Source organism: Falco cherrug, chromosome 11 (genome assembly GCF_023634085.1).
Source record: "Falco cherrug isolate bFalChe1 chromosome 11, bFalChe1.pri, whole genome shotgun sequence".
Taxonomy (NCBI): domain Eukaryota; kingdom Metazoa; phylum Chordata; class Aves; order Falconiformes; family Falconidae; genus Falco; species Falco cherrug.
In genome coordinates, this window is record NC_073707.1 from 13,676,857 (window position 1) to 13,699,468 (window position 22,612).

General features: G+C 47.4%; 1 protein-coding gene across 1 annotated transcript in view; it reads left to right on the forward strand.

Annotated features, from left to right (window-relative positions):
• The first annotated feature begins 1,559 nt into the window (after positions 1-1,559).
• Positions 1,560-22,612, forward strand: part of SGPP2 (sphingosine-1-phosphate phosphatase 2) — a 42,075-nt gene continuing 21,022 nt past the window's right edge. The window contains exons 1-2 of the mRNA XM_055724088.1: positions 1,560-1,807; positions 15,974-16,132. Coding sequence (XP_055580063.1) covers positions 1,595-1,807; positions 15,974-16,132 — 372 coding nt within the window. The 5' untranslated portion in view covers positions 1,560-1,594. The remainder of the gene's footprint in view (positions 1,808-15,973; positions 16,133-22,612) is intronic.

Consider the following 22,612-nt stretch of genomic DNA (forward strand, 5'->3'; position numbering starts at 1 on the left):
GTTTTCCACAAATCCCTTTAGCTGGATATTTGCACCCCTGGGCCCCCAAGCACCTTTGTAAAATGTCCCCACGCCACCAACCTAATTAGGGCCAGCTCATTTCTAAGCTAGGAATGACAGGCAGCATCCCTTACGCATGCAGCCTGATTTTGCAAAGGGTTACTGCAGTCTTGACTTAAGGGGTGCTTAAAGATCCTTCAGGCATGCTTCAGACCCGGGGTTGCATTTTTTTTTCAGTGACATTGCAATTCCAGCTTTGCTTTTCCCCCCATTCCCCAGGGGTTCGTATCCGCGTGCGGATTCCCTTGTGAGGTGGGAGGGCTGGCTTGCTCTGGTGTTCCCATCCCACAGAGCAGCAGGAGGGTCCCAGGCCTGGCTTTATCCAGCACTTTACTACTCAAGCTGGCGTAAGGAAATACAGGGGTAAACCTGCACGTAGCTGTTGTGTGCAAACGCCTCTGCTAAAACAATCTACTAACGTAATCTAAGGGCTAATGCCAAGAAAAGGGTAAACTCTTCAAAGCAGTTTCCTCCCATACCCTCTGTGGCTTTCTTGGAAGCCTCAAGACAAACCAAGAGCTGGAGTGCTCAAAGACATGGACAAGGCGGATTAAAATTAACACTAGGTAGAAATCCCCTCCCAGCTTTTTTAAAAATATTTATTTATTTTATTTTAATTTTTTATTTTGGGGGCTTTATTAGGTTTAGAGTAAGTTTGGAAAAGAAATCTCAGTCATCCTGAATTCTTATTGGCCGGCTGCTGAGGCACACTCCCACTAACCTAGGTGTCTGCCTGAAGAAGAATTAGGTAGAAGCTGGCTACAAGCTGTTAGTTCTATTTTAATACTTGGGAAGTATTATAATGACAATGGGGAGACACAGGTATGTAGGCAGATCAGATAAATATTGACTTGTGGTTGGCAAAGAGAAGTTTTAAAATACCTACAGAGTGCCAGTGCTGGCCATGCACATTCATTCCTGCATTCTTTCTTTCCGCTGTGTCCCTGGATGAGCTCCTGTCTCACTGCCATCAGCAGCAGAACTCCCAGCCGCACCAGCGGGGCAGCAGTTTTACTCTTCAGATGAACGTGTTAAAAACTCTTGTGCGTGTCGCCACATAGGGGGACAAAATAAGAATGAAATCGTTTTGAAGGGTCTGTCTGTAATACAATGACAATAACCGTGAAGGCACTATGGACCGAACTCATCCAGCTGTACGGAAGTCAGTCTATGTAGAAGGAATTAAGCAATATAAATGCAATTTTTAATTGAAATGCTACCCTTGTGGATGTTTCATGTATCTGAGAAACAGGAAAAAGAACAGAAAAGTTTCCCAGCTGCTTATGGGTGCACCTAATAAATTATACAGCCATTTAAAAAAAAAACCGCACTGAATTTCCCGCCGCCGCCGGGCGGGGGCCGGCCGGGGTACCCCGGCAGCGCGGGGGCAGGCGCACGGCCCGGCCGGCAGAGGGCGCTGGCGGGCACCGCACCTGTGCGGGGCGGGGCGGGGCGGGGCGGGGCGGGCGCACCTGGCCGTGGCCGCGGGGCCGCCGGGCGCCGGGCGGGTGGTGGCGGCGGCGCTGCCGGCAGCATGGCCCGGCTGCTGGGCACCCTGCGCGGCTCCCAGCCCGTGGCGCGCTTCCAGCGCTGCTGCGGGCTCTTCCCCGCCGGCGAGGAGGGCGGCGGCGACCCCGCGGAGGGGCCCCGGGACCGCGGCGCCTGTAACGGCGCGGCCGCGCCGCGCCGCCTGGCAGCCCGTGGCCGCGGCCCCCCCGGCGGGTTGCGGAGCGGCTGCGGCCCGCAGGTGAGTGCGGCGGGGGGCGGCCGGGCCGGGCCGGACTGTGAGTCAGCAGAGCCGCCCGCGGCCGTGCGCGCCGGGGCTCCCTGGGGGGGCTCCTGCCGCAGCCCCCCGCCTGCCCCGGGGTGGGGATGGAGGGGGGGCGGTGCCGGCGAGCGCTGCGCCGTGCCTTCATCCCGGCTCCGCCGCGGGGGGAGCTCGGGGGGGCTCACCGCACCTCCCCCATCGCTAGCGCCCCCGCAGCGAGGCGGTGGGTGTGTGCCGGGCCCTGCCTTCGGAGGCGCCTGGCGGAGCGCAGCCCCCTTCCCCCACGCCCCCGCCCCGGGATGGCGGCGTTCCGCAGCGCTGCCCCCCGGGATGCCAGTGTTCCCGTGGGCAGCGGCTGGGAAGCGGCTCCGGGTCGCTGCCGGGGGGTGTCGGGGGTCCGGGCTGCGCTGCCGCGGGCCGCGCACGACCCGGCGTTCCGTGTCATTCCCTTGGGAAGGGAGCGGGGAAGGGCATGACGCAAGCCGTGTGTACAGGCTGGATGACCTGCTTTTTCTCCGGCTGTGATGGCAAGAACTCATTAAGATCGCTTCGCGGTGCCGTTCGCAGGGAGGTGTGACAACGGGCTCGCAGGCGCTACCTGCAAAATACACACGGGCCGGCCTGAGCGCTGCGACTGCCGCCCCTTCCGTCCTGTTTCACCCTTCCCTGTGCTACATCTAGTGCTTGAGGTCCCCTTTCAAGCATCTAAAATTCTTCATCGGCCACTGCTCGACTCTCTCTCCAGTAAAGGATGAGGACAGGTGGGACAGTCCTGCAGCCTGTTCGCTTCCCAACTCCAGTAAACTATTTTTGGTAAATTACACAGTGAATTCACTGAAAGACTTGGTTTCACTACTGATTTGAGGAGTGACATAGTTGATGTCACCGTGTTGATACTGAAGTCCTGTCCAAGTTAATGTTCTGTGATTGCAGCCGTTCGCTTTACCTTTAGCCGGTTGTTTTGTGTTTCACAAACTAAGACGTAACTGCCTTTGTTTTAAGGCTGAGTCTCTCCTGGGTGAGACTCCACGAGACCTCGAGACAGAAGCAGAAGGGTTTGGTTCCACATAATTAGGACGCTCACTTCTGAAACACATGGAAGCTGGATTCAAACCCGAAGGAAATGGAGATGGGAGTAATGGCTTGAGCAGTGTTTCAGTGAAGTGCTAGAATTATGAAGATAGATTCTCTGCTCCTGTGAAAATTAATTTTTACAGAAAGGGTCTTCTGCAGCCTGCCAGGAGATGCAAAAAGGGACTTTAGGTTTTCCGTATCCCAAACCCCATACTCACTGCCCTGTTGCTAAATGAACTGGGGCTGCCCTGATGTATCTGCAGAGAAGTGGGTTTAGGAATCCAATGCACACAGCAAAGTCCTTGGTTGTAAACTCTCTGTGGGCAGTGGTATTTTTTTGCTCCTAGCTGTATGCGTTTGCAGAAAGGTGCTTAAGCACTGCCCTTGTGTCTCACTCCTGGTAACCTTGGGTGGTGCTCTGCTCAGCTTGAGCATCCCTTCTGAAGCGGGGGAGGTTCAAAGTCCATATTATCAGGACAGACGGTTTCTATGTGGTAGTAACTTTCATATTACTTTAAGAGCACTGCGTTGTGGCAGTAAAGACAAAGGTTTTCTGGTTCTCCTTCTGAAGTTCTTCGATGCTCAGTAGTTATACCTGCGAACACAGAGTATATTGCACGACTGAGTGAGGAAGACATGAACAGTTGGCCAGATGCTGGGTCTGCCGTGGCTCCATCTCTCCAGGACATTCCCCCTTCCTTTTGCTTCAGCTCTCAGGGCCCCTGCAGCTGATGTGGGCTGGATCACATGCAGAGGTGGCCGGGCTGGAGAGACTCTGGGGAAAGGGAGCTGAGGGCTGGCACCTGGTGGTGGTTTGGGAGGGGATGGACATGCCTGGTAGGGATGGATGCCATACTGTGTGGAGAGAAGAGGGTAACGAGACAGGACAGCTCTTCATCTGGGAGAAGGAGGCCTTTAATTACCTGCATGTGTTTGTTGCCAGTGGTGCTGCTTGTGACGTATCAGTGTCATCTTTTATGTATAACCTCCAGATTATATGTTGGTTTGGTTTGGTTTTTTAAAACAAGTCAGCAAGGCCTCGTTACAGTGGTCAGCAGTGCAATGAGTGGCTGTTATTTCTGAATCTTTATAATTCAGTCCTGTCTGCTCCACAGGAGCTGCCCTGAAATGACGAGACAAGGAACGACATACTTAGATGTGATGGTGAGGGCTGCATGTGTTTCTTAAATATTGAATCAGTTGCCTAGCTTGTGTTCTTGATGTTCCCTTGGTTACCAGATAGAAGCACTTTTTATTACCTCAAGTGAAAACTCAGCTATATGAGCGTGCTATAAAACGGTGCTAGTCTAACACTCTAGCTGGATTTATGCCCTGACTTGGACTTGGTATTGGACCCATGGGCTTTTAGTGAAGGAGCTGTCAGATTTTATTACTACAGAAGACAAGACAGTAACTTCCTGTAATTATCCTGTCTCTAGCTAATACTACTTTGCTTTCTGTATTCCTTTCTAATATTTGATTTGCAGGGAGTTTATTTCTGAAGCTGCCTGAAAGATTTCTTTTCCTGATGCTCTGTATGAAGTCCTAGAATTGCCCACTTAAAAATTCTGACTTAACTTTCTGAAGACTTCTCCAGTGTTTTAGTAAGCAGCCAAATAAATGGTACATGTATTTAAAAAGTGGAGTCTTGCTTATCTAACCTCCTGATGGACTTTTGCTGATGAAATTGATAACCTGAATTAAAGGGGACAAAATAAAAAAAATTTCTTTTATTCAAAGTTCTCTGTAGAGATTTGTTTGTTTTTTTCTTCACTCTTCCTTTTTCCAGATGCTTTATCATCCCTGAGATCTTATCTTTCTGCCTTTAAAAGAGTACAGTTCATATTTACACTGTAGTTATACCTTAACTGTCAGAACTGCTCCGAACTGGTGCAGTGTTTACAAATGATGTTTAGTGATTGTATAGCTCTTGCTTGTTAGGTGAGGAGGTGAATAACCAGGGTAACAGCAAGATGATGGTAGCAGGAATGGAAAAGGTAGGTAAAAACTGTGTATGCATCTCTGATGTGTTGCAGTCCCTGAAAATGTAGTTGATTACTGGCATGACATCGAATACAGCACTGCTGTTGCTGTGATGGCATGCCTGCTTAATTTGGAGTAGTCTTGCTCTAGAGCTTGAGTCAAGGTCGCTCTTCTGTGGTGTTCCCTTGCAGTAGATTTTTGCATCAGCCTCACAGCCTTGCTTTTGAAATCATATTACTGCCTTACTCAGTTTCACATTGTTTTGCTTTCCACGCAGCGTTAAGTTGGCAGTAGCTGAGGTAGGTTCAGCAGGTGCGACAAACCCTTGTGAGGAAGGCCCACAGGCACCATTAGGAGAGCTGGCAGCAAGGCATTGCTGCCTCAAGTGCTAGTGCTTTGTCCTCCTAGAGAACATAGCTGAACTTTTGGAAGTCCCCTGGTTTGGAGCTGCAGCTGGAGAAACGTGAGGTTCAGTTTCTTATTTCGATAGGTAAGCGCAAGTCTTACGTTCCTCGTTCCTCTGCATCACTCCTGCTGCTGTGGTACTTGGTGCTTAGCTCTGCCCTGCCCAGTGCGGCTGCCGAGGGAGCTTCCCTGTCTTGCATGTGTCCGATTTTTGGTTTAAGGTTCCCAATGGAAAGCAGCTGGTAAGAGATGCTGTTGGTCCGTATGAACGAGGCAGTTTCATGGGATGGTTTTGGCCAGCCCTGTGAGGGATGGTCCTTTGGAAGATGACAGTACAGTTGCATCCCAGATTCAAGCAGTGGGTGGCAACCCTGTGTACCCTGTGGAGACCTGCTAGCGCTGGGTTTGCTGCTCCTCCAGGAGAAGACCAGTGTCCCTTCTGGAGAGCAGGCAGCAAAGCCAGGCACGTGCCATTTGCTACTGGTGTCTAGTCATCTGCTAGATCTTGCTGCAGAAACACCTGATGCTGACAAAAGTTTGTGAAACTTCGCTCGCTGATTGTAACAGGTATTGTGCGTGGTGCCTGGTGTAGGGGGAGCTGCTTCGGGTGCAGTGGGTGGCGGTGCAGGGGGCATGCGAGGGGCTGCGGCTGGAGCCTGAGCCCTTACGCCAATGGTCAGGTGCTTTGTGACTCAGCACTTCCCAGCTCCCTGCCTGAGTCATCCTTCTGGAGGCCGCTGGACCTCATAATGAGAAGCTGTCAGGATCCTAGGATTAATTCCAGTGTTTGGAGGTGAGCCACTTACTGTTTTATAATTCTGCTGAATGTCTTAGGCTATTAGCTCAGATATCAACCAGAAGACTAAAAGCTCATCTGCTGTCATTTTCTCCTTTGGGTCTCTGGAGAACAGGGGTAGGTTTAATGGGCGAGGAGCCAGACAAAATCTATTCTCCCTGGAAAATTCCTTTGGACAGACAGTTCTTTTACTTTACCTCGCCTGTACGCTCTGCAGGGAATATTTATGGGTCATCTGGGCGATGGAAGGTGCCTGTTGGCTGCTATGGCAAGTAAATCTGAGATCTGGAATGTACAGGTAGTGTTGTTTAAACAATGAGATTTTATTTGAAAATGGCTATTCAAGATCCTGCTTTATAGGGCTTCATACCAGCTCAGTGTAGTTGGCACCTGTAACTTATTTTTCCAAGGTAAACTGCTACTGGTCTAGTTTTAGAGGTACATGAATGCTTTAATATAGAGTTACATTGCTAATTTATTACTGTTAACATGTTTTTGAATATTTATTACTAGATGAGAAAACAAACTACGTTTAATCCTTCCTTTTGAAGAAAACTGGCTGTTGTAAACTACTGCTAATGGAGTCCCCTGAGCCTGTCAGTTCTGGCACACACCAAGCTGTGTGGTCATTCTGTAACAGCAGATCAGGTCGTTGTTATCCCCTTTGCAACTAGCTTGACTTGATGTAATTATAACTACTTAGTTTAATTAGGTGCATTACCTTCAGTGTTCCCCATTGCCATTTCTCTGTGTAAAAGGAGAGTGCCGAGGTACTTTGTTTTAGAAGACAGTGTTGGGCACCGCAGTTGTGCCACAAGAGCGAAGACCAAATATTGGCACGGGAAGGGGCTCAGAGTCATTGGCAGCGAGGAACTCGTTCCCTGGCAAATGTAAGGCCTGTAGATCAGGATGTATGGCATGAAGCAGGGGACAGAAAAAGTTAAGGGGGGTCTCGGGAGGAGAAGGGGGTGTGTATGGCAGGGTGGCTGCGATGCCGGTGTTGCCGGCGAGGTGCCAGGGTCAACAGTGAACTGGCACAGACGGAGGCGTTAAACCTTGCAGGCACCTGCCAAATGGTGCCAGCAGCGCGGTGCTGAAGTTGCTGGCGTGGGGAGGCTGCTGGGGTGCGGGGGGCTTCAGCCACAGGGTCACTTCTTCAGCAGTGTAGGAGGTCCTGGCTTTGAAGCAGCAGCAGGGATCCTTGAAGCAGCGCTTGCTGGCAACATCGGGTTACGTGTCGGTCTCCTTGTGTGTTTCCCCGTTGGAAACAGCTGACATCGGCATGGCCCGTGCTAATTGCAACTAATAATGAGGCAGGGAGTGAAATGAGAACATCTTATCTATGGCTCTCGTCCCTAGGGGCAGGCAGGCTGCTGAGGTGTCCTCCAACATGCCTCTCTATAGCCACAGCTGCAACTGGAGCCCCGTGTCTTCCCATTTACCGCAGTCTCTGCCTTCCAGGAGCACGTCTGCCTGGGACTCGCGCGTCTGTGATCACACTTAACCCAGAGCCTGGCCCGGCACTACCTTAGCAAACTGCTCTTTGACTCGAATCCTGGAACTACCTGTGGGGAAACAGTCACTTCTCCCTGTGCTGGCGCCTGATTATAGCAGATGAAAAAAATTATGTCAGGTGTCTGAAAAAGGGTATGGTGTTGCTTTGCCCATTTATCTTCCAGAAGCTTTGCTGCTCTGTACCTCTCAGGACAGACCTCTGCTGTGGGACCGACCTTTGTGCAAAAGCCCAGTGATTGGATTTGTGATGCTGCTGGGTGGGAACATGGGACTAATCCAGGGGGTCAAATTTCCAGGATTTTTCTATTAGTTAATTTTAGTTAAATTAACTAAAAGAGTTAAATCTAGTAGTTAATATCTAAACCTGAGTCTTAAGATGAGAACAAGCCTTTTGCTCTGAAAAGAAACGTAATGGCAATGTCCTGGTTCTCCACAGTCATTTGGCCATTCTGGCATGCCTCTCTTTGGAGAGGTTAGGCTTCTGCGGAGGAGCTGGGAGCTCCTCACAGCTGGTGTGCCGGGGAAAACTGAGCTGAGGGGCTTCCTGTGCCACCTCCTCCAGATCTCTGTGTGGGTATCTAGCAGCCATGCAGGTCCTCGTAATGCTCTGACTCGTGTTTTGGTAGGGAGTCAGAAATACGAGGTGGTGGTGCTCGCAGGGAGCTGGCGTGTGTGGCCAGCTAATGCTGTGCAGTTTGAAAGATGCTGTTGCGTGATACATCCTTCTTCTATCCAAAAATGCTATAAGTAACACTCAGCCTTTGGAGATATGAAATACAGTTGAGTTTCAGAGGAATTTGATCTCCGTTTTGAAGCTGCAGTCCCTGTCCTTCTGAATTGTCTGTAATAGACTTTCTCTAGTCCTTAACTCATGTTTTTTCTTGCCTCTGTCCACAGACGCTGCAGCTACCTAACCTAAGGAATGACTTCCTTGGATGCTTGCACCTACAGGCGTAGGCTCTGTGGTGCACCTCACAAAATTGCAATCTAATTTTCGCAAATTAAAACTCAATTAAACAAACCTGTTCTTCCACTGTAAAACAGGGAGGAAGGAAGCCTTTCCTTTCGGCCCTTCCCTCTCCTGCCTGTCTCTTGCCCTGTTGTTTCCTTATTGCACAAATCAACCAGTTCTTCCTGGAACGTAGGAGGATGCTGAAGCGTGTGGGAAACTCACCCACCGCTTGTCAGGGCACCTGAAACAGCCGAGTCCAGCCTGCCTAACCTTGGGTTGGCAAAGCAGGGCTGGGAGAACGGAGGAGGTGAGCTGCCTTCACAGTGCTCATCAAGGAGATGCACGCAGCCCTACTTAGGCTGGTGTTGTGTGGCTTTCTTGGCAGGAAACTGCTGTTGACGCACATCGGTGATTAAAAACAAAAGCATAAGAAGTGGACGCCTGGGGATTTACTTGGGCAACTGGAATGACCATGAGAGGGACAACTTTCCATAAAGAACATGCAAGGAAATAAAGGCATTACCCTCCTGTCAGGAATGTGTGTATAGGTGTTTGCTCAAAAGTCTGAAGACCATGGTGGAAGGTAGACCTCTCTGCGTTTCTCTGAATTATATTGGAAGAACAGGGCTAAAGCATAATTCTGATACCACGAGACCACTGTTGTGGAGAAGATTGTCTAATCTTGCCTTTTTACTAACCAGCTCATGCTTTGGAGCTCTTGCAAGTTTGGGGATTGGACTAGATGACCTTTAAAGGTCCCTTCCAACCTTAACTGTTCTATGATTCTGTGAATCATGGATGTCAATTCTCCAGGCATCGGCTGAGAAAGGGATATACAGAGTTGAATAGCCTGCAGGTTTGAGTGCCACGGAGAACACCTTTTGATGGAAAGCGATGAGTACAGAGGCCTTTTAGGACAGGTGTCATTGCCATGTGGAAGTAGCTGGAAACGTCGGTGTGAGGGGCGTGCTGCCTGGGAGATGCTGTTTAGGAGGAGCTGTGGGTAGGCTGGAGGAGGGACAGAAATCAGTCTTGTCAAGCTGAAGGTATGTTTGAAAACTAACTTCTGTTCAATAGGTGCAGATACCTATTGAACAAACAAGTGTAGTAAATACTGAGCTGCAGAATGGAAAAGAATAGACTTGGGAGTGCTTTCATGAATGAAAACAATGGTTTGAGGAGATCACAGACTGAGCATGGTTCAATGGTGGCATGCTGGTTTGAAAACAGCCTGCAGACAGCTGAAATTGTGCAGGACTGTTCCTTCGGCGTTACTGTGTCGTGTCTGCTCTTTGGGCCCTGTAATTCAAGACAGGCACGTTAAGTCTGGAAAATGCTAAATGTCTTCTGTAAGAAATACCAGGTGGTGAAGCAGTGGAAGAGAGGACAGTTTATGCCCTATTTGAACAGTTGTAGCAAGCTACTCTCATGTCTGCCTTCAGAGGAAGGAAACAATTTGTTTGTCGTCTGCAGTAGGTAAGAAAGTAGGCAGATTTAAATTCCCAGTAAGAAAATTTCAGGCTGGGCAGCAGGAGAGCAAAGCACTTCGAGAGCACCTGGAGCAAGCGGTGGAACCTCCCCCATTGGCGTCTGTAAGAACAGGGGGGACAAACGTCTGTCAGTGATGGGAGCATGAGCAGCCTGTCCTTGGTGGTCCAGCCAGGCTGGGCTTCGGTTAGGCTGGCTTTCAGGAAAGCTGAGGTGGTCTTTCCAGCTGACTGCAGGCGTAGTCCTTCACAAGCAGCATCAGCCTCATTAGCAGCCATTCCCCAGGTCTCTCAGAGAGAATTACAGGCTTTCCTTTTTTTTTTTAATTAACAAAGCTTTCTTTTAGGGAGATGACATAATCAATTTTTTCCTTCATTGATTCTTCCTATTAATTGCCTAAACAAGTGCTCTGTCAACTCTGGTCTTATTTTATTCCACTTTACATTTAAATGACCTGGAAGATTCTGTTACATCTACCTGTGTTCTTCCAACAGAACGAAGGAGGGGTAATTACATTATTTCAAGAGCAATATGTGGAAATACAACCTATAATTCAGCCTATCCCCCATGTGATCAGAGTGGAAGGGAAAATAACCTAAATATTAAAAAATGAAATCTTCAGGAATAAGTGAAGTGCCTTAACTGTGTGCAGGAGCTGCCCTAGCTGCGGTGTGCTGGGGGTGTGTCTGGCTCAGCCGACCATCCTTTACAGGCTGGATGAAGATGCGCTGGTGTAAGATGGGTGAGACATGACGAACGGTGTGAGAGACGTTGACAGGGCGAGTGCTGTGCCCAGTGTGGCAGTGCTGGTGGGAGTCTGGGATGCACCTCTGCCGTTTCCTACTTGACTGCTCTTTGGTCCTGTAAAATGTGTCCCCTTTCAGCCTGACAGCTTCCAGCCGTCCTGCTGCCACTGCTCTGCTGTAGTACCTTGCCGAGAGCTTTACATAGCAGCCTCCTTTGGTGCTTTGAATGGCTTAAACTACTGAAATGCTACCAGAAGTCTGCCTGACTTTGAGATGCCCTCTTGCTCTTTGCCTGAGACCACTGAAAGTACCGTGATTGCCTGCCTTGAAGCTCGCATGTCGTTACCGCTCCTGCAGCAGTTGCCTGCCTTCTGCACCACGTGGTGATCCATGGCCGTGTCCCTGCACGTGGTGCCATTAGTGCCTGCCACTGTAAATGCTTGTGCAACAGCTGTGAGTTGGATGTTGCCTATTCATGTGCCAGTCAACAAACACTTGCTGCTAACAGCAGAGCTGGTCAGAACTTCGTAGTGTTTAAGGAGGGTTTTTTTTCTGATTTCTGTTTGTCTGCATCCCCGCGTTCCTCAGTTCAGCTAGCTCTAGGTGTCTCTCCAACAACAGGGACACTGTAAACCTGGACAACTATCGCTAGCTGGCTGTGTCATGTTCTGGAAGGGATAAAAGAGAATTACTTGTTTAAAAGCCCTTGAACGGAGCGGGAAGCTCACATATATCTGAGTTTGGTTTAGTGAGTTTTTCATGCCTTGGGGCTCTGTGTGTGCATTTTGTGGGCGCTCTGTGCTGCTGCCCTCCCCTCTGCCATCTTTCAGACATCTCTGCAATGTCTTCCATGTGCCAGTGTCCCTCCTTTTGCTGGCACCTCCACCCCCTAACCTCCAGTCCTGTGCCCCCAGCCCCTCCTCCGGTGAGGGGCTGATGGCCATACCGGGATCTCCCACAGGGCACAGCCCCTTTTTCCTGGCCACCCTGTTGTTTCATCTTGGGGCGATGAGTTTCCAGTGTTGGTGATCCCAGGGAAGGTGAACTTATAGGTGCTGGGGATGTTACTGGATGCTGTCAGCTGCTCATCAGATCTTCAGAAAACTCTGCAATTGTTTGGCATTTAGCTGTGTGGGTGGATGGAGGAGCTGAAGCCTTCGATACCATGGTTTTGTTTTGTTTTTTTCTTATTTTCCAAAATCTGATCTCTGATTTTTTTTTTATTGTGACTTGAAAGGTTCTTGTATTAACTGGATGCAGTTAACAGATAGAGAAGGTGATGTAAAACGGGCTGCTCATACAGAATACTGCAGTACAGAATGATTTTTTCCTACTGGTTATACACCCCCCCAGTACTGCCCTGAGGGACTGTGTTGCCTGATTTACATTGTTTGTGTGCAGCAGCATCTAGATGGGAATTTTTGGCTTTTTGTGGTCTTTGGTGCTTTCTCTAAGTTTTGTGCCCGTTTTCAGCATGAACGGTCCCTTAAATGAGAAGTATTGCAATGCATTAACTAGGGGCTTTGGGAGGAAAGTTCCTGATCTTCTGCAAGGCAATTCTGTTGGAGGGGAAGCAAGGGACTTTGAGAACTTTAATTAAACATGCACATTTTCTGAAAGATCCAAAGTAATTGAGAGCTGAGAACAAAATGTTGGTTAATGGTATCTCTGGTTCAGGCTCTGAGCCTTGGAAGTCTGATACTGCAAAGCTCGTCTCTAGAGACAGGGCAGGGAAAGCTGATCTCTGACAAGAGAGATCCTACAAATTCAAAGGAGTGGTATCTTCACACAGCTTTTTTTTTTTTTTTTTTAAGTCTTCTTGAGGGTATACCTCTGCCTAAAAATACATTTTAAATCCATTATGTTAGTGATGTAACTGCTGTTCCTTCAGCTGTAAAGGCTAAATATTCTTGATGTACATACTTCTTAAAATTACGGATTCCTGCTGTGCTATGTCATAGTGTGTCAGTGTCTCCCAGAGCCACCATGGTGGAGGTTTGAGCTGCTCTGCTGGCCCTGTCGTTCCTGCTCCGCAGGGAGATGTTGGGATGCTCCGGGGGAGGCTGGGCGGGCAGCACCTGGTGACCCACCCCTGGCCACTGTGCAGAGGCTGTGAAACTAGGGTGGCTCACAGCAGTCATTTTCTCTGCCAGCGCTTCGGGCGAGTAGTTAATTTATGGAGGCTCACACATTCATGTGTCTCTCTTGTAATTTAAGCAGTTAAAGTTTTTCAAAAAAGGTATTTTATAGTTGATGAGTAGAGCTGTTTGTGTGAAATTACCTGTCTTCCGTGTCTGCGAATGCTGTGGCTTATTGCGTCTTGCTTCTGAAACATTCTAAAAATTCTGACTTTCTCCTACAGCCTTAATTACCACCCATTAAAACCTCTGTGATCCCGATGGAATAGAAATGGAGATGGATGGAGAGGCTGACTCACAGAAAGTGCTTCAGAGGTTGTGGAAGGCATCAGGTCACTTCAGTACATTAAAGAATAACCAAGTCTAAGGATCAGAGTTATTTAAAAGTAGAGACTGAATAAACTTCTGAGGGTGTTAGAAGATGCTAAATGTTCACACAATAATTGTCATGGCTTTTTCCTGCACTGGGGTTAGAATGAGAATGAAAAGGGATGACGAAGCACAGTTGTCTTTGCTTTCTGCAGAAACGATGGATATAACGAGGGAACATGAGCTGACCGCTGGGACCTTGCATGGGCCAGGGTGCGGGGTGCATGGAGTGGGCTTTCCATACTTACAGTGCTATAGGGTAACAATGATTGAAAACATGGGGGTTTTGTTGGTTTGTTTTGGTTTTTTTTACCATACACGACCTAACATCAAGTGGAGCAATTCTGTGACACCTTGCATGGGGCTTGTTACCATTGTGTGTCACAGGCATCATCTGTTTGTCACCTGGCTCACACGTTGGGCTGTCAGAAACTGCTGGTGTAGTGTTCAAAACCCAGCGAAACAAAACTATTCCAAACAAGGTGGGGGTGATATCTGATAGAAAAGGAAAAGAATAAAGAAAAAGTTTTAAAAATCACGTGGAAGGTCTTGGCCCTGGTGTCTGCCTGGGAATATATTTTTAACTCAGATTTCTTTTAGAACCTGAAAAATTATTTTTTTCCTGACAAAACAGATTACTGGAATTAGAAAATTTTATCCTTCATCCCATGAGTTCCAAGTATAAAAGTGTTACTGTAGGGATGTGTCTGATCATCTTTGATCTAAAGCACATGAGCACATAATTCCTAATATGTTGGAGACTTATGCTTAATTGAGGAATTAGCGATGCCAGAAGAGGGCTTTCTCTGGGGCACGTTAAGCGTGACCAAGTACGGTTTCAGGATCTCAGGCAGAAGCATCAGAGTTGCTAATTGCACTGGGGGTGTTTTGGAAGTGGCATATGAGAGTCAAGACACTTAGACTGATTGCTCTGTCATTTGGCCAGCTGTAGCATACTGCTGCGCTGTCTTAGAGGGATGCCAGTAACTCAGCTGTGACCTCTATTACTAATACATGGGGGAAAGTCCTGTAACCCCAGTGTTCCAAAAGCATTGAATCACCTTTTATGTTTATTGATGCAAAAAATCAATTTAAATAAGTTGTGGGGTTTTTCTATGATAGGTGGATGGATGCAACTTCTTTCCATCTTGCTTTTGTTGTCTTGATGCACTTTGCTTCATCTTCATCCTGAAAGCAAATGAGGGGACTGGGACTTCTAATAGCTTTTACAATGAGTCACAATTGCATCTCTAGACTCCTTAGGCAATTTTTACTTTTCCTTACTAGTACGTAGGATGACTTTCTCTCTGCTAGATTAGTTACACAGTCAACTCCAAGCATAATAGTTTCCTTTTAGGAGAATTTTAGGAGCTTATGTCAAAGCTGTATCTTTAACTTAGTGTGGCTGTGCTGAAACCCTCATGATCTCAGCTCTCTTCTTTAGGAATTTCTTTCATCTCATGTTTACATAGCCAACTTTTCTTTTTGGGGAGGTGGAGAGAGACTAGATTGGCTCCCTTGCTCCTGCCCCCAAATCAAAAATCCTCTTTACATCATTCTCCTTTATTTTCTGAAGCATACAGGTGTTTATATAAAATGTGATTCACTTGCATATTGCTTCTGCTGACAGGGTGGGGGAGGCTTCTTAGTGGTGTCCTGGTCCCAAATGGCAGTGATAGCAGACAGCAGACCTTTCCACAAGTGGCCAAAGTCATGGCCTTAATAATACGTGCTGCTGAGTGGCTTCCCAGCTCTGGTGGGCTGGTGCACCATTATAGAAGAGAGAAAACAAGCATGTTGGGTAGAGTTCATCTAATGAAATCATCTGGCTGCCAAATCCAGAGAAAAGTGCAGTCAGTACCTTAATAAAATGAATAAAGTCCCAAACAGCGTCACCTGATACTGTTTGCAATACATATGCTGGTAATATTTAAAGAGACAACCTGGTGGTGGTTATTCAAAGATATTGGAGGGAAAATTTGGTGGTGACAGGGGCAGCTCTTCTCTCTGCCCACTTGCAGCCTTGTTTTCCCCCAGATCTGCTCATGCAGTTGCGATTGTGGAGCCAACTTGCATATAAGGGCTGCGGCATCTCCGTGCGGGGCGATCCCGTGAGCATCCCACCGAGGGGGAGCGCGGGGTCAGAAGCATGCAGAAGAGCCCAGTGTTGAGGGCAGTACAGGGGATGCTGTTGCCAGCAGCACCTGACGGCAAATTTCAGGGACTAGCAGGGTGAACTTTGCCTGCTATACTGATGCAAATTTTTAAATGAAATGTTTCAGTAACTGCAGTTTACTTTCTTCATCTCAAAACACATTTCCAATGAAAGTGATGGTGGCTCTCTATCTACAGATGTAGAAACTTCACAATTAATGCATTGGTGCCCTTTTATGAAATATACTTGATTTCCCTGGAGGAAAGACTGATCTGATCCTTGGAAAATCTTTGTCGATGTGACTGCTACCCTTAATTAGTTTGAATAGATTTCCAGTCTGCAGGAAATGTAGTTGAGCTATTGCTATAGCCTTCATTTTAGTATAAAAATTTAACTTCATTTCATGACACTTGTTCCAACAAATTATTTGGTTTAAGGGCTGGGAACTGTAACAGTTAAAATATCTTAAATGCTTGCTATAATAGCTAATTCACTAAAACTTTCTAAAATCTTTTCATTTCCAGGGTTGTACGCAGAAGTATATTGTGAAGAACTACTTCTACTACTACTTGTTCAAGTTTTCGGCTGCTTTGGGAGAAGAGATTTTTTATATCACTTTCCTTCCATTTATTTACTGGAACATTGACCACTCTGTGTCTAGGAGGATGATAATTATTTGGTCTGTAAGTATTTCTATGACTTATTTAAACATGTAGTTGTTAATTCTCTAACTGTAGTAAATGAATATTTAAGAATAAGAATTACCCTTCAAACAAACAAAAAAAGCCAAGATTATTTATGTGTAACTTGTGTGTTGAGGAAGCAGAGGCATTGGGATGCTGAGAGAGGAGGGAAGAGAGAGTAGGTGACTGTTCATCGCTGTTACATCTCAAACTGATGTTTTTTCAGCCCAATAACTGATTGAGCTGCTTTTGATAGGCTTTGCACAGAACAGCTGCGAAAACACTTCTTTCCTAATGTGTCATGGTGTTTTAAGGATAATTTTTCATCAGTTTGTGAAATCTTTCTCTTTTACCCCAATTTCTTTTGCATAACCTCTTCATACCATTCTGGCTTGGTTGAAATTAGTATAAACCTAAGAGAAAGGGGATGCGCAGGCTGCAGTGGAATAAACAGGGTGTTTCTGCAGTCACTTGAGGAGAAAAAAATAATCAAATTCTTTGTTGAAGACTTAAAAGCATTGGGTTTGGTTACTTTGAGAGCATTCTCAAATTAGCTGGCGTCAACATTGCTTTAGCCTTCACAAATGTGGTTTGGGGTACCCAGAGTAATGTGTTTCCATTCTGGCACTGAAAACCAGAAGATGACCAGGCACTTCAGTCTGGGAATGGCTCTTGTTTTGTTGCTGCCATTGCTTATCTTGGTATCAATCAGATCTTTTCTGCCGAAATAAGACCATTTTAGAACAAAGAAGGGAGGTAGGGAGCATCTTTGGCAGATGGCAAACCCTGGAGGTTTAGCTGTCAATCTACATTGATTTGAGAAATTGAAGCTGGGTAAAAAGACCTGGATGTGGTATCTAGCTTTGTTCCTTTACAGAGAAACTTCTCCTTGATTTTTTTGATCCTTGACCATTTTGATTAATAATATTCTGTCTTTTATCCAAATTATATGATGAGAAATAATAAAAGCAATCTGAATTGGGTCCTACATTTGAGATGCACCCAGCCTTGGACAGAAGGCATCAGTTGTTCTGTGCCAGTAACCCGAGTCAATACATTTTATAAAGAGAACATGAAAAATAACTTGCAGATGAAATTTAGAAGTAGGTGGACACTGTATAATTAGAGCTGGGTTTGGGCCAGGAGTACACCTACTTCTTCTGGAAACGTGCCGCAGAAGATGATAATTGGTAGTCACTGCCTTCTGGGTTTGCATATTGCTCAAAAAAATGACTCTTCAGAGCTCCTTGCGTGCCTCTCTGCAGACTTGCCTTGCCTTTGCCTTGCAAGGAGTCCGCCTGAGTCCTGGCCAGGTTTAGGCTGGTTTAATTAGGGTATTCAAGCATGTGATATTATGTTTACGAATGTTATTTTTCCTGTTACAGAGGGAGTTGTGGAGTTGTATTGTACACTGAAAAGGAGAAGCTGTTTTAAATACACAGGCTTGTGACAATCTGTAGTTTTAAAAACATTTTAATTATGTGTGATTGTGAAATGGCTAAAAATGTCTATGCAGGCTATCTGTTACTGTTATGGGAAGCTCAGCTGAGTGGCTTGTTTGCTGGCAAGCAGGCTGTGAGCAGGAATGGGCCTTCATGGTGCTGTGAGCGGTGTCAGTCTGTTTTCGATGCCTTGGTCATGTACATGACAGCAGGATCGGCTTAGCTGCACGGGCGCTGCCAGGGTGTTCAGTGTGACAAAGCTGTGCTTTTAACTCACTGGAAGGCTTTTGGCGACAGCACTGGAAGGATGCCTGGCTGGTGGCACGGTGGGGAGCGGCAGTGCGGGTCTGCAGGCTGTCTGCAATTCAAGGTTTTAAAGAAATGCTTCTGAAGGGATGATGATGTGGGGCTTAGAACAGCTGTGCTGGATAAAAGTAAAAATCCAGGTAGCCTGGTAGTCTCTGACAACTGCTGCTGGTAGAAGGCTAGGAAGGGCACGAAGGGGCGAGTGCAGCATCCAGGCACGGTCTGCAGAAGGCTCTTATCCAGCTGGGGAGAGGAGGTGGTATCAAGCCAACTGCTTGGGATGGGGAGAGGTTGTTAGTGAAGCTTTTCAGCAGGGAGAGAGATGATGGACCAGCAATGACCTTTTCGTGCACCTGGTGCAGAGCACGGGGGTATGTTGGGAGCACACGCTGGAGAAGCACGGTCTGCAGGGATGGCATGATGAAGGGGGTCAGACCACCCTACGGGAGAGGTGGGCTCACCCTCAGGCGCTGGAGAAACAGTAGTGCTGGCTGCGGTACTTCATTTTGTGGTCTTGGGGACTTAAACCTGTGAGTTTCTGCCTCAAGTTGGAAATGAGAGTCACTGTCCCAGAATGAATCGGGGCAGTTTCTTCCCTTAAAAATTAAAGCAGTATTAATGCTGTTTACAAGGCCTTCCTGCCGTCTTATCTGTAATAATTTATGCAGAGCCAGTCAACCACATTTGAGAGATAAATCTGAACTGGAGTGCGGCCAGGGATGATTAGGGAACAGGCTATTTTCTGAGCAGACTGAAAGCTTAGATAAGACCCTAACAAAATGAAGTCAGAGGGAGGATGGGGCTGGCTGTAAGCACCTGGGGAAGGAAGGAGCTTCTGAAAATAAAAGTACAGTTGCAAGAAGAAACATGCAGAAGGCAGGCATAAATAAGCCAAGTTGAAGCCAAAGGTTGTGAAATAGCTCTAGAATGGTGAAGGGCAGTAAGAAAAACTATGAAGAAAGTTTATTTCAGCAGTAGCAGAGGAGTAGACTTGGTGCCCTGGGACATTTTCTCCAGTTCTAGGTCCCCAAAACTGGCTACTTGTGCTTTTCTGTTTAGCTGGGTGGCTCTGGGAAACGCTGGCTGTCGTCACATCCAGATCCTTTAGAAACCTAAAGGAGCACATTATGCTTCCATGGTGCCTTTCCTCTGAAGATTCACAGTATATATGTAGGCTTTACCTTTCCCTTTACAGACAGGCAAGGGGAATAACTGCCTGACACCCCTGAGCAAGATGCTGGGTCAGTGCTGAAGGTACCCTCGTGTCTTTGCTTCCCTTCTCCAGCAATGTGAAGAAAACACTCTTGAATCTGCACAGACGAGACTTTGATGCCAGTGACTCTTGCTACTTCAGCCAGGCAGTGCAGAGATGAAAAATAACTTCACATGAACCAGCCCCCAAATGTACCTTAAATTTACTGCGCATCTCAGCTCGAGAGGTGAAAGCTCAGTTTGCTTTTTTTTATTCTCTGCACCCATTCAGGGTTGAAAGCTTTATTTTGGTGTGGAATTTCAGAGGTAAGGTAGAGACCTGGAAAAAAATAATTACAGTTTCTGCTTGCTATTCAGCCTGCTTGGAATTTTTTTTCTGGTTATTTTTTTTTTCAGGGTGCGTGGATCTTTTGACCCTATAAAACTTAAATTTATGCTATACAAATAAGAGCTGGCCAGCATGGACTCTGCGGGGGCGGGTGTGGAAGCTGTCGGTGTATGACGGCGATAAGCTGCTGACTCAGGTGGAGGCGGCATCTCCAGGGAAGGAGAGTTTGGGGGGCTGCCTGTGCCCTGTTGAGCTCCTTGAGCGGCACTGGGTGCAGACATCTTCAGCACACCTGAGAAGGTCCTGGGTCTGGATCCATGGCAATTTAGTTTCCAGTCTTGCTTTTCAGAGGAACAGGTTTCCAAAGGCTGCTGGCATTTAGTTCCTTGGGAATGATGAGCTCTGAAGTCTGGCTCTCAGGGCAGCCAGGAGCTTAATAACCAGCAGGAATTTACCTGCAATCATCATGCCACTGGCATTACTGGGCAGTGGTTGAGTCACTGGATGCTGCTTTGAAAACTCACCTTGTTTTGAAAACGTTGGATTATTGATACTTGTTTGTTATTTTTTGTGCTTTTGCAACATTTCAGCAAAATATTTTTGTGCCTTTGCAACATTTCACAAAAACAAGCTTGGAACAGCTGATGAAAGTCACTTAACACCCAAACTCTTTAAAGTGCCATATATTACACTGCATAAGAACATGTAAGACTCTATTCAGGCAGGCAACTAACTACAAAATGTCAGAATGCAAAAATAGACGGTCCATAAAAGAAAATGCTGTGCACAAGATAGTGTTGATTGAAAGAGAATTTTGTAGGTGCTGGTAGCTGTACTCTGCCCTTGAAGAAAACGTGCCAGTGAAGCTTGCACGACTGAGGCCAACTGGGAGTAATTTGAGATGAAGTTTAAGTTGAAACCTTTCCTATTTCACTAGAACTACTAGGTGTAGCAGTTTCCCAGTTTTAGGTGTTAGATGATAAAACTAGAACAATGTGACAGTGGTTTTTCCTGTTACCAAGAGAATGGGCCCAAATTTCTTTTATTTAAACCCATCATAAGATAGTCAACTACCTTATAGTTTTTGTCCAAAGGCTTCTTTTGAAGACAGAGTGAGCATCCTGGGATGTCGGTTGGTTATGCTTCTGAAGGCACAAAGCTCTCTTACTCTGGTTTTGAGTTTCTGAAGGCTGACTTGAGACACCAAAAGTCCTCCCTCCTATATATATATTTTTCAAGAAGCTGCCTGTGCTGTCTCTTACCCCTTCCTGTCCCTTGCTGCCCCTTGCCATGACATGCATGCTGTGGTGCCACTGGCTTGCTGCTGATATGGTCCTGCTCGTGGTGGGCTGGAGATCTGCCTCGTGTGATCCTGCTGACAGCATGGCTGGGACATCTCAAGTGTTTGAGCATCCCACCAGCTCAATGAGAGCTTGAATACCCCATTGCACCTGACCAAATCCTTGGCAAACGCGTACAGTTCCTGCACAGCTAGTGCAAGATTGATGTGTTTTCTGGAAAAAAATAGCCACACTGGAGATGGTGGATCCTGGAGTTTTCCTAGCCAGCCGCCCTCTCTTGTAAGGCACGTGTGCCTCAAGGAGGTGCCCAGCCTCACGGTTGCTGTTGGCATCTCTGCATGTGGAGAGCAGCTGAGTGGCTTGGGAAGGGGATGGGGAGCAGGATGCAATCAGAGGGTAGCTTGGGGTCCCCCAGGCTGCGGGTGCTGGGGCTCCTCTGCTCTGCAGGGCTTCCTCCACTTGAGCTGCTGCTGGGGTGAAAGGCCACCAGTGCTCTTCAGTGGCTTTCGTGGGTTTTTGTCCCGAAGCCAAACCTTAGTTCTTGGCACTGACTTGGGGGCAGGAGGAGTATCTTCACGAGAACGTGCTCTTCTTTGCCCTGCTCCTCTTTCACTGTGACCCAAGTGATGCTCAAGGGGCACAGCCACAGCTATTGTCTGTTGCAGTGTTTATCTACTTACTTAAGCCTTAGTTGGGGGATGCTGAGAATAGCAGCTGTGAACAGTGCAGACTGCATGCTTGCTTTAATTTCTGTATGGTGAATCAAAGTCACGCCTGCCTTGACAACCACAAATACAGTCTTTGCTTCTGCTTGACTAATCTTCTGCAAATGCCAGTTTATTAATAGTGCATCCTTATTTTGCTGCCGCCCCTCTTTCCAGTGTTGCCGATTTGCTTTGTCACTCCTGTCAGCACGCAGTGGTTATGATAAAAACAAAAGCAACATCATTTTCAAACTGTAAGTTTCCTTTCTGGAAAGACAACAAATACTATTGCAGGTTAGGATTTCTAGAGCCAGGTTGTAGAGTTTCTATTTTGGAGTCAAACCAGTAGATTCAAAGTCAGGCTGCCACACGGCGAGCCTTGAGAAAGAAGTCACCAGTGCTATTTGACCCCGCGTCTTCTCTAGAATTTCATTTTGCCCTTTTAATAGATCAATAGCGCAGACAGGAGAGCTGCAAAATCAGAAGTTGAAAAGAAATATGTTCTGGTTCGCCTTTTGTTAGCTGCAATATTACAGAGTACAAAAAGAATAGCTCCTCCTGACCTTCGCGTGCCCGGGTGCCTCTGTCCCTGTGCAGGGGTGGTGGCAGCGGAGGCACAAGGAGAGCGTGCCACATGCAGCACACCTGCAGCACGAGGCCCGTTCCCTAAATCCTGCCAGGCTCAGGGTCTGGGCAGCTGCCATGGAAATGTTCCAAAGGGGAAATCGTGCCCCAAGGCACCGGTCCTGTGCCTCTGCGTAGCTGGCTTGGCTCTGTGTGTTTGTGTGCGTTCGTATGTGTCTGCACCGTGGTGGTAAATCTGCACACAGCGCTCTTGCTTCCTGCTGCAGGTGTGCTGCCCACAGGTGTGGCACGGGTAGTGAGGGAAAACCACGGAAAATGCCAGCAACACCTGCAGGTGAGCAAAACCCCTTCTGAGATCGCTGAAGCAGTAAGAGAGTTACGTGAACATTGAGGAGCCAGGTCACTTTATGGGACTCTGATGCTCACAGGAAGGGAACAGCCCCTCACCCCAGAGGGAACCCCTGTAGATATTGGAACAAATGAATTGGCACCCGGACCTATGTGGATGCCAAGGCCTCCAGCTGGATTCATCATTCTTCACTAAAGCGAAGTCTGTTAAGACACAGAGACAGATTTGCCTTGTTTACCCCAGTGCAAAGCCC